This window comes from Eimeria necatrix, genomic scaffold, assembly GCF_000499385.1.
Source record: "Eimeria necatrix Houghton genomic scaffold, Enh_scaff871, whole genome shotgun sequence".
NCBI classification, from domain to species: Eukaryota; Apicomplexa; class Conoidasida; order Eucoccidiorida; family Eimeriidae; genus Eimeria; species Eimeria necatrix.
Genome location: NW_013651783.1, coordinates 5,183 through 16,368, shown reverse-complemented (window position 1 = coordinate 16,368; position 11,186 = coordinate 5,183). Strand labels below are relative to the sequence as shown.

General features: G+C 51.7%; 4 protein-coding genes across 4 annotated transcripts; 2 read left to right on the top strand and 2 right to left on the bottom strand.

Annotated features, from left to right (window-relative positions):
- Positions 1-1,394: 1,394 nt before the first annotated feature.
- On the top strand, positions 1,395-1,979 carry ENH_00080540 (hypothetical protein; the record flags this gene model as incomplete). The annotated part of the gene is made up of 1 exon (XM_013577789.1): positions 1,395-1,979. One exon carries the CDS (start codon positions 1,395-1,397, stop codon positions 1,977-1,979), a length of 585 nt encoding a protein of 194 aa, XP_013433243.1.
- Positions 1,980-2,478: 499 nt separating this feature from the next.
- On the top strand, positions 2,479-4,836 carry ENH_00080530 (hypothetical protein; the record flags this gene model as incomplete). Its single annotated transcript, XM_013577788.1, is given in 2 exon segments — positions 2,479-3,540; positions 3,544-4,836. Coding segments are annotated over 2 exon segments (2,355 nt in total).
- A 1,580-nt stretch (positions 4,837-6,416) lies between these two features.
- On the bottom strand, positions 6,417-6,770 carry ENH_00080520 (OSJNBa0059H15.7 protein, related; the record flags this gene model as incomplete). Its single annotated transcript, XM_013577787.1, has 1 exon — positions 6,417-6,770. One exon carries the CDS (start codon positions 6,768-6,770, stop codon positions 6,417-6,419), a length of 354 nt encoding a protein of 117 aa, XP_013433241.1.
- A 36-nt stretch (positions 6,771-6,806) lies between these two features.
- On the bottom strand, positions 6,807-8,211 carry ENH_00080510 (Similar to Transposon MAGGYgagandpolgenehomologues, related; the record flags this gene model as incomplete). Its single annotated transcript, XM_013577786.1, has 2 exons — positions 6,807-7,553; positions 8,185-8,211. 2 exons carry the CDS (start codon positions 8,209-8,211, stop codon positions 6,807-6,809), a joined length of 774 nt encoding a protein of 257 aa, XP_013433240.1.
- Positions 8,212-11,186: the final 2,975 nt, after the last annotated feature.

Here is an 11,186-nt window from a genome sequence, read left to right as displayed (position 1 = left end):
TGGAGACAGCGCCGGCGCCAGAGCAAGCCTCCCTCCCTTAGGGACTAGGAGGCGAGCTCCCAGGAGGGTGCGAAACAGACAGACAGATTTGATAAACTCGTGATTTTGTATTCTTAATCGTTATAGCTGGAGTTTCTAGGAAATGGACTAGCGTAGGGAGCAGTTTATAGACCCTGCCCAAGGGACTGAGAGCACGTAGTCGCAGCTGCGGGCGCAGTGCACTACAAATTCAGTGCAATAGGAGTTTGGTTCTAGGCTTCACTGCAGCTTATCCCCGGCTTTTTTGGCTGGAAGTTTAACGGCCTTTAAAGGTTGCTTAGTCCAATACAATAACGATTAATGCAAGACTAGAAAGACCACACAAAGAAGCCTACTTTCATAGCAGGTTGGAGACAGTCTTCACTGCAGCTTATCCCAGGTTTTGTGGCATGCAGTATTAGAGCGGTGGTGCCAATGCGCATGCGGACAGCCAGAGAATGGAACAGCAAACTTTCCCTACTGAGGATGAGGCTTTGTTGTTTTTAATTTATGTTTCCTTTCATTTAGTGACTAGATGCAGGTACGTATTTTCGTAATCGGTTATAGAACTTTATGTGAGAGCCAAACTGTAATGCACACCACCTGCAGTGCACAGGCACTACAATGGGGCTGGGTAGTGTCCTATAGACGATAGCTAGCTAGCGACCTACAAGGGGTCGCAACACTGGGGGAGGACAGGACCCTCCTTCTAGGATCAAAGTTAGGCAATTTGTCTGCCAGTTAATATGCATACGCTAGAGGTGCCTGAAAATGAGTGGAGACCGGGTTTAGTCCGCAGCGCCTAGAGTAGTGCACAGGCACTACAATGGGGCTGGGTAGTGTCCTAGAGACGATAGCTAGCTAGCGACCTACAAGGGGTCGCAACCCTGGAGGAGGACAGGACCCTCCTAATTGGATAAAAGCAAGAAAAGCTGTCTATGAATTAGAATGCATACGTGAAATGTGTGGAAATTGTGTGGAGACTGGGGCTGGCGATAGCGCTGGCACCAGTGCAGGCCTCCTCCCCATAGGGCCTAGGAGGCGAGCACCCCGAGTGGGGCGAATCGAACGGACAGATTTTGAAACACTTAAGAATTATTGTATTTCGATGAAATTAAGCTACAGTTTCCAGGAAATGGGCCTACGCTAGGCGTAGTTTGTAGGCTTGCTCGAGGGGCAGGAAGCAGTTTAGTCGCAGCAGTAGGCGCTGCGCACTACATTTGGGGGCTGTTCTGCGATTGAAATCTTTGTTCTTTCCGGACTTGGGAGTAGAAATACTATGTTTTAATAACTCATGCCTAGAAATCTTCGCTCGGTAAGGGGTGCATCTCCGCAACGGACGCGTTATCGGCCCGACACCGCAGGAGACTTCTGCAATGTCAGCCAACAAAATGCCGAGCGGGACATCAGCCCATCATCGCCACGCGACTCCAAAGCCCACCGCCGCAGAGCGGCCGCATGGGCATAAGGAGGCGCCCCCACAGGTGATAACTATGACCAGTGTTATGCCAGGGGACACTCCCTTCGTCACGTGGGACCAATTCCAGTCCTCAATGAGTGTGATAAGAACTGTTATAGGGGGGACCGTGGAATCCGGCGCAACGACTCTCATACTACCAGAAGACGGCAGCACTATACAGGCCTTTCTGCTGCGCATCGAGCGCCATTACACCCAGATGGGATTGGAACCGCACGAGTGGGGAAATGCACTTATAGACCTCCTTGTGGGCCCGGCTCAAGCGTATTGGATGTATCTACGGAGAACTATCGACCTAAGCAACTGGGCGACAGTACAGCGCAGGCTTTTGGAGCCGTTTGACAGAACAATGTCGCAGAGTCAATTGTTAACGGAGTTGGCTAAAGTACGGTGGAATGGTAACTTGAAGGGATACACGGACCGGTTTGCGGCTGTAGCGGAGCGTGGGTTGGGTTTTGCCCCCGACGAACTCGCGGACTATTAATGCACCGGGCTACCGACAGACCTCCATCTTCTAATAACCAATAACGGACAAGTGAAATATCAGTCGTGGGAACAAGCGGCGACCGCCGCAACACGGCTCTACGAGCCCAAGCAGAGTGTGCTGGAACTCCGAGAAAGGACCAGTCGAGCCATTAGGGCTGCCGTCCAAGCTAATGGACCTCGTGGGCGCCAGGAAATTGAAAATCGCCCTGGGGGAACCCACGCGAACTGCTTTGAGTGTCAGGGTCGTGACATCCGGCACGTGTCTACCCCAGCAAAGGGGACCGTACCAGACGTCCGCGGGAAATCTGCAAGAAGTGTGGCGGTGTGGGACACTATTCTCGGGACTGTCCTACGTATGATCGAGTCCGGCCCGAGTCGGTGGACAAGAGCAGTAGAGCAGCCACCCGCCCTAGCACTGAGAAGACGGAACGATTAAACGTGCGGGCCTAGGCGTGGTAGGAGACGAGCGTTGTAGGCCGCGTACCCATGGCAAAGAGATGATGTGTGAAGTAGTGACAGGCCCTAATGCCATTCCAGTCTCCCTTGAGTGGGGGAACCAACTCCTCCGCACTGCGGGAAGAGCTCATACGAGCGATGGGCACGCGGAAGGGACACAGCCGCTTTCGGAAACGCGGCGGGAGTCTGGGTCAGCGTCGATCCTCAATGAAGAGACTCCGGACGCGACGACGAATAGCAGTAGGAAGTCTGCAGAGGCAACAGAAGACGGCTATAGGTCAGACGCGACAGATATTGTGCCACACTGGTGGAGGGAGACTTGCACGAAAGAGTCTCACGACCAAGGGGGAGCGTTGTGTTGTGCGGGTGCGACGGCGGTACTTCGCGTTGAGCTCGCAGGGATTCCTTGTGAGGCTCTCTTGGACACTGGGGCTTCGAGAAGTTTGATTGGTCCTAAAACAGTCGAACGACTGCAGCTGAAAGTGCGGAGACTTCCAAAAGAACATAGGTCCACCATAGCTACAGGTGCACAACTACGCATTGATTGGGTTGTGACGGGATTGACGCTGTGGTGCGGACATACACGTTTTTCCGGGGACGTTTTAGTGGGAACCGTTCCCTATGACTTAGTCTTGGGTTTGGATTGGCTGACGGAACACAAGGTGGCCGGGTATTTCCAGTCTGACAAACTCCGAACCTATGCGAATGGCCAGTGGTGCGAGTTACCGGTCGTTCGGACTGGTGAAGCGACGCTGCGACGTGATAGTCCCACCGTAGTCCACCCAAGGACCCCAGCAGAACAAGCATATGAGATATTGGCCAAACAAGTGGCGGGTATGTCAGCTGAGGAGGCAGCTATATTCCTACACACGCCTCGAAGTAGGTATAAGTCCCACGCGAAGACTAAGGCGAAGGCGCGGATAACGTCGCTCGTTCGTCAGGCGGCGGCTGACACAAAGGATCTCAGGACTCCATTGCACGGTTTGCATCTCATACTGGCTTTGCCAGAAGCCGGTTCGGCCTCAACCGCCTCGGTGGCAGCGGAGAGTGACGAGGAGTCTCCCTGGCCTATGGCAAAACTCGAGCACACTCTGTTCGACGAATAAATAACTTCGCCAGAGGCGCAGGATATTCCATGTGAGGTCGCCCAGGTGTTGCACGAGTATCGAGCGGTTTTTCCCGATACCTTACCTAAAGGATTACCGCCGAAGCGTCTTCATGATCACCATATTATCCTTGTGCCTGGAAAACTTCCAGCGAGATCTGCAATATACCGTATGACCCCAGGTCAGCTTACACTCCACAAACAGGAGATACCTAAATTATCGGACAATGGTTGGATCGGACCGACCTACTCGCCTATTTGCTCTCCTACGATCATGGTGGACAAACGTGATGATGGCTCCGGGGAGCGGAAGATGCGTATGGTTGTCAATTACCAGGCTCTAAATCCCCTTACGATAGCCCCTGATTTTCCACTACCTCCCATTCAAACCGTTTTGGAGCTGCTGGGAGGCGCCAAGTATTTTTCCACCTTGGATCTTGAAACAGGATTCCATCAAATACGTATGGCTAAGGAGGACCGGTGGAAGACGGCTTTCCGGTCCGTTCTCGGATTATTCGAGTACCGCATGATGCCCTTCGGCCTTAAGGGTGCTCCCGCTACGTTCCAGGCCAATATTATTGCCTATCTACAACCTTTATTGGGACAGGGCGTTATTGCGTACCTAGATGATGTACTTATCTATAGTTCCGATATCTCTGGGCACGTTTCTCTCCTGCGACAAGTCCTCAGCGTTTTTCTTAGACACCAGTTCTACCCAAAATTCCGCAAATGCAAGTTTGCAAGGCAAACAATCACATATTTGGGTTATACTATCACTGCTGAAGGCATCAAACCTGCAGAAGATAAAATCGCAGCCGTCCGGCATTGGCCAGAGGTGCTGGAGAACAAAACGCAAGTGCGCCAGTTCCTCGGTACCATAAATTACTGTCGCATGTTCATGGGACCGGACTATGCAGACGTTGCCCAGCCGCTGGTTGATCTTACGCGTAAGGACGTCAGTTTCGAATGGACAGAGCTTCACACGCAAGCGGTGCGGCAGCTCAAACAGCGCTTAATCGACGTCACTACATTACAAGTCCCTGACACGACGAAACCCTTCGAGTTATACACAGATGCCTCTGGCTATGCGATCGGAGCAGTTCTCGAACAAGACGGCAAACCCATCGGCTTCCTCAGCCAAGTCATGAACCCCACGCAAGAGAGATACTCGACCTACAGTCAGGAACTCTTGGCGTTGGTCATGGCACTGGACAAGTGGTCGCAGTTGCTCCGTATTTCCAAGGTAACGGCTTACACTGATCATCAAGCTCTCACTGATCTCCAACGAGTCTAAGCATCGAAGCCTCTGCGCGGACGCACCGCCCGGTGGCTAGACGTTCTTGCGGAGTTCCCGGATTTGCACATCACGTATGTGCAAGGCGCGCGCAATCAAGTTGCCGACGCCTTGTCTCGCCGTCCCGGCCTTCCTAACACCTGCTCGCACGACACACCATCGGTACCGCTGATGCTCGCACTAGGACAAGCGAGCGCGGCTCCCCGCTCTCGTGGTCGGCCTCCCAACTACAGGGAGCTCGCCAGAATTCGTTCGCGACGACCTAGACGACGCAGCATGCCGTCCGCACCTTCACCTGCGCCGGCGGAACCCAACCCAGAGCCGGAACCTCCTACACTCACAACGAAGCCACCAGCTTACCCTCCTGATGTGCGGCATTGGCCGCAGGCTTACTCGAAGTGTCCTGTTTTTCGCGTTCCCTACACAGCCGCAGCAAACGAACCAGGAGAAGCTCTGCAAACCGAGTTTTGTAATTGCCAATTTACCTTTCGCTACGTAGTGTAGTGCGCAGCGCCTACTGCTGCGACTAAGCTGCTTCCTGCCCCTCGAGCAGGCCTACAAACTACGCCTAGCGTAGGCCCATTTCCTGGAAACTGTAGCTTAATTTCATCGAAATACAATAATTCTTAAGTGTTTCAAAATCTGTCCGTTCGATTCGCCCCACTCGGGGTGCTCGCCTCCTAGGCCCTATGGGGAGGAGGCCTGCACTGGTGCCAGCGCTATCGCCAGCCCCAGTCTCCACACAGTTTCCACACATTTCACGTATGCATTCTAATTCATAGACAGCTGTTCTTACTTTTATCCAATTAGGAGGGTCCTGTCCTCCAGGGTTGCGACCCCTTGTAGGTCGCTAGCTAGCTATCGTCTCTAGGACACTACCCAGCCCCATTGTAGTGCCTGTGCACTACAGCTTCCCCCCTTGCTGGGCTGAAGAGACCTACCCCAAAACGCATTATTTTTGCCTTTTCAAGCTCTGTGCTCTTCTAAAGCTGACGTCGTGAGCGCACGCGGTGCGCAGCGCTCCCTCCCCCCTCCTCATTGAAGGGTGCCCGTGCTGCAGGCGGTGGAATGTGACGGACCCATACCTCTACGCCTCGGAAGGACCAACGTTGTTTCGAGCCTGCAGACGTCGTCGTTGGCGGCGGCGCCAAGCGCGAAGGAAAGCCGGGCAGCCTGTAAGGTGGTGAGCTGGCTCCCGTGTGGCTTGATCTTCAGGGGTCCCGCGCCACTTCACGAGGTACTAAGCTGCATCTTCCGAGCTGCATTGGTCCATAATATAGTTGACTTCGTATTTCTCTCTGGGATTGCCTGCTGCATCGTGGATAGTAGTCCAGGCGGCGTCGGCTGCCGGGGGGACCAAATTGGGGGTGCCGGGGACGGTGGGGAACTAGCTGCGAAACGTGGAAAACGTTATGGCATTCATGGGTGGGAGGCAGAGCGAGACGGTAAGCCACAGTTCCTATGCGCTCGATGATTTCAAAGGGTCCGCGGTAACGGGGCTCGAACTTAGGGCAGCTGTTGAAAGGCGGTAGGTGCTTGCTGCTGAGCCAGACCTTGTCTCCCACCGCATACTCCACTGCTCAGCGCTTTGTGTCTGCGTAGTACTTCTGCTGCCATTTCGTCTTCAGGATGTGACTCTGTGCTCTGTCGCAGAGCCGCCGGAAAGGCTTAGTCATCGGAGGAGTGAGCGTAGGAGCTAACGCGCCTACGATATCAAGATCCGCAGCAGTCAACGGGTTCTCACCAATCATGACCTCGAAAGGAGAGAGCTCAGTGGATGAATGACTTGTTGTGTTGTAGGCAAGTTCCAGGGCCGGAAGCAAACGCTCCCACTCGCGTTCGTCAGGTTTGATATAGGTACGAAGCATCTGCTCCAGTGTGCGGTTAACCCGTTCAGTTTGGCCGCCGCTTTGGGGACGGTAGGACGAGGACATGCACCGTTTGATGTTAAAGCGGCGACAGAGTTTGTTTCAAAGATCCGCCTGGAAGCGGGCGTCGCTGTTCGATATGAGCACCTCTGGAAAACCGTGATAGCGGATAAGACGGTCTGCGAGAAGCTCCACGGTGTCTGCTGCTGTGAATGATTTCTTTGCAGGAACGAAATGAGCCATCTTGCTGAGGGAGTCGACCATGACAAGGATCGAGTCGTGCCCTGTCGTTGTAAGGGGAAGATCTGTGATAAAGTCGAGACTCACGTGCGCCCATCGACGAGAAGGGATGAGCAACTGTTGAAAAAGGCCTGGAGGCTTCTGGTTAAGAGACTTTGAGGCTCGACAGTGAGTGCATGACTCAACATAAGCAGTAGTGTAGGCGAGCATTCCTGGCCAGTAGTAGTGCTTGCTGAGAGCCGCAAAGGTCTTCTTCTGGCCTAGATGGCCGGCTGTGACATGGTCGTGATGTGAATGCAGAACGTGAGTAAGGAACTCAGGGAATTGTGGGACGCAGATGCGCCACAGTCCATGAACGCGGATGTGCAGGTAATGCTCTACGTAGCGAATGGTGAATTGGCGATTACGAAACTCGATTTGCAGAGCTTCTACTGGTTGGTCTGCTGCGGCTTTGTAAGGAACGCGAAAAACAGGACACTTCGAGTAGGCTTGCGGCCATTGGCGCACATCAGGAGGGTCAGCTGGTGTCTTCGTAGTGAGTGTAGGATGTTCCGGCTCTGGGTTGGGTTCCGCCGGCGCAGGTGAAGGTGCGACGGCATGCTGCGTCGTCTAGGTCGTCGCGAACGAATTCTGGCGAGCTCCCTGTAGTTGGGAGGCCGACCACGAGAGCGGGGAGCCGCGCTCGCTTGTCCTAGTGCGAGCATCAGCGGTACCGATGGTGTGTCGTGCGAGAAAAAAGAAAAGACAAATTAGTGTTTGCATGATACGACGAGCATCTAAGTTGGCAATTCGCCTCTTCTCCAATCTGAGGCGACACAACCAAACAGACTATACTTAAGCTTGACATGGGGCCACGGTGAATTCTTGTCACCTTCTGCGTAGTTGGAGACGAGTGTGGCCTCGAATCGGGAAGTTCAAAGCGTTCTCTATTTATACGTCTAAAACAATCCCTTGTCTAAAGAGCTCCTGGAATCTCCAACGCTCGGCGAAGTGCTTGTTTTCTTTTCTTCGTTATTGCTCTTTACGGGTATGCCACAAAGCCGTCATTCACGTAGGCTTCCAGCTCGTCAGATTAAAGCTGCCTCTTTATCTTGCGTTGATTGAGCCGATATGGTCCTAAAATGGAACTTTCCAGTTACCCTTTCAATCAATAGCTTTCGCCACAGTCGCTTTCAGGCGGGCTAACTCCTAGGTTTGCTCCACCTCTTACTTTGCCTCCGCTCTCCAGTTCACGGCTTACCACACTCTGTAGTAGTGTTTCTGACATGTAATTGAATTTTCGGCTGGCAACGGAAGAGGCCGTTATGCATTTTTGGCTAGAGGGCGTTATCTCTTTCTTCGTGTCCGAAGAGTACTAGAAATGCCTTTCCTTACTGCTTCTTGCAGTAAGGGAAGGCACTTCTGGCTTTTGGCCCTGTCACAACAGCTTAAAGCCGCTGCTTAGCACTTCTACTACAATCAGTACTTTTTCCTAAGCAGTGCCTAGTCTCCAGTGTTCAATGTTGAGTTGCACTCTTCCCACGGACAGGCGCAGAAGGTCCCTTGTTACCATGAGGCGCCGTCCAGATTCAGCACGACGTAGTGCATTCTCTAGCATAATGTGCCATTCTACTGTGACTCCGTCATATTTCCCTAAGTTTTCAGGTTCGCTCTCGCTGTTAAGCGCCGTGTTTTTCTGGTGCCAAACGACGCCGGACTCTGTACTTACAACAGGCTAATTGCTAGCCTCTATCACCACGGCCCTTTATGTTGTTCCACTTCCATAGTAGCTTCTGATAGCTTTCTAAGCGGCCTCAACTGCGATGATATCCTTTTCTCGTCACCTTTTAATTGACCTTCTGCCGTTGCGTGCCAGGGCCCCTGTTGCTTCCTCTCAAAGTGATTCCTTTAACACCTCTCCCTTCATAAGTGACATACCTTACTCCCTGTACAGTTTTGCACTGCAAAAGCATGCGCTGTGTAGCCCAAGCACACTCGGCCTCTATCGCTCTCAGTATATCCTCATATCGGTGGGAGAAACCTCCACAAGAGCTCAGAGAGTCATTTTGATGCTCCCATTCTAGCTTTTCAAAAAACCTGAAGCTCCACAGCTGATTTCTCTACACACTTCCACTTCATTCCCCTCAGGAGCTTCACATTAGCGGCTAATTGCTGAATGTACTTCATACAGCTAGCTGTTTTGTGTTCATTCTTCGCCACCTCTGATGAAATTTTCACCACTATGCAGTGGGCAGCACCTTAACATTGGGTTACTGTTGTCTTGCCAAGTGGACAGCAGAGCTTTCTCCGAGTGGTCGCCTTGAGGAGATCCAGGCGAGGTCATCCCCAACATTCTAATAGCCCGTAGGTTAGGAAAGCACGTATACGTCTTCGAAAATTGGGGCTCCCTCGCTGTCCCGAGAAGGGCTTAGTTAAAGCCGCTATGTGTAGCTGTAATGGGTGGTGTGCAGCAACTCACAACATATAAGCATATTTCTCATTGGCAGCTCACCAAAGGCAATCTAGCCAATCTAGCACTTAGGTCAATCATTATTGTCAGGCAACCTAGCACCATCCCTGGCCACCTGCGCTAGCGTGCGCGCAGTATAAAAACGCCTGCATTTTTTAAGGAAATCAAAACTGAGTTGGTCTGGGATTTGTCAGCAACGCGTAATCTCAAGGCACGCACAGATTCCTGCCGGACACAGGCATGGTGGAAGCCCAATCCTGCTGCGGAGCACAAAGGATTTTGCTATCCTCAGACCTTGGTAGCTTTACACGTAGCCTGCTAAATCTCTGCTTTGAGTGCTTTAGTGTCAACTCAAACGACATTTCGGGCTCATTTTCATGCAGTATTGTAGCTCGCAACACGAAACACCGTGTTTCCTACTTTAACTGGCTACTCTATATTCTAGAGAGAGATAATCGCAGAAATTCACGCAGGTAAGGTTTCAATTAGCAACGAAGTTTGCTTAATTAAAAAATTTGTGTTCGTGTTGCCATCTGATTTTTCTTACGCCTCTATTGCTTTTATTTTCCTTTTCTGCCGTGCTTTTGCAGCGTCCGCCGCCGCCGTATCTTTAGTGTTTGCTGCATCAGCGGTAACTGCATTGTAGGCTTACTGTCTGTTGCGAGGTACTTCTTGGTGCAAATGCTGTTTTTTGCCACTTAGCGACTGTCGCAGTTTTTGCTTCCCCCAAATGGTGGCAGTTAATTGTATCTGCAGATTGCGTCACTCTAGCTAGCGCCGGGGTTCACGAAGTATCATTGTTAGTCCACTGTAAGCGAGCATTTCGTTCCAAGACCATCATCAGTGCAGGCATTCTAAATTTATTTTATAGTTACAGTTCCTTATTGCGCACTTATCAAACGCTGTTTTTGCTCACTTGCCTGCCTCTTCGACTCCCCCTAGCTTGATCCAGGTCCACTTTCTATTTAGGACAAGTTGTTTTCAAATTACTAGCGCGATGTCTGTGCACATCAAGTTCATAAGGGCTTCTATCGTCAAATTCCAATGTTTTGAATGTCTGTGGACTACTTTTTGGCGTGGTACGACTGCGTGGCAGCAGCATACATCTAGTAGCCAACCTGAATATAGCCCCTGTAGAAGTGCCTTGCTGTCTACACGGCCAAACATTGAAGGTTTAGCATCAGGAACATGTAATAAATATTTAAGTTACCAATGCAGTAAAAAACATTGTCGGGTGCTTCCTCCGAGACGAGCATCAGTGACGCAGCCGACACCAAATTTAAGCCTACCTGCTGAGAAACTTAGGCCTTGTCTGGAAGGGTGGCCAAGCTTCTTCGACTAATACATCCTTATTTAAGCTTCAGCTGTATAGCTCGAAATGTGACAGCCATCAGAAGGCATTCGTGTGTCAAACTGAGGTGCCACGTGCCACAGCTGCCCCCTCGACTAGATGAATCCGTACGTCTCTTCTGAAGCGCTTTTCCCGTTCTCTCTTGTCTTCTTACCGTCTCTACGAATCCTTTTTCCGTACTTTTCTTTCAAGCTGGCCCGTATCACTGCCACTTGGAAAGTTGCGGCCGTCCGCAGCGTCTCATGCTGTGTGTCCGCTGTTTTGTGTCAGCTTCCGCATGTCCGCTGTTGTTGGTCCGTTGCTCTTATTTGCTTATGCAATGCGTTTGCAACTAAGCGCCTCATTGTAGCGGCTGCCAGGAGGTCATAGCTACCTAGTATGTCTCCGTTGCAACCACCAAAGGCCTCTGTGTATGTCTAGTCCATCCTCATGAGTGCACATC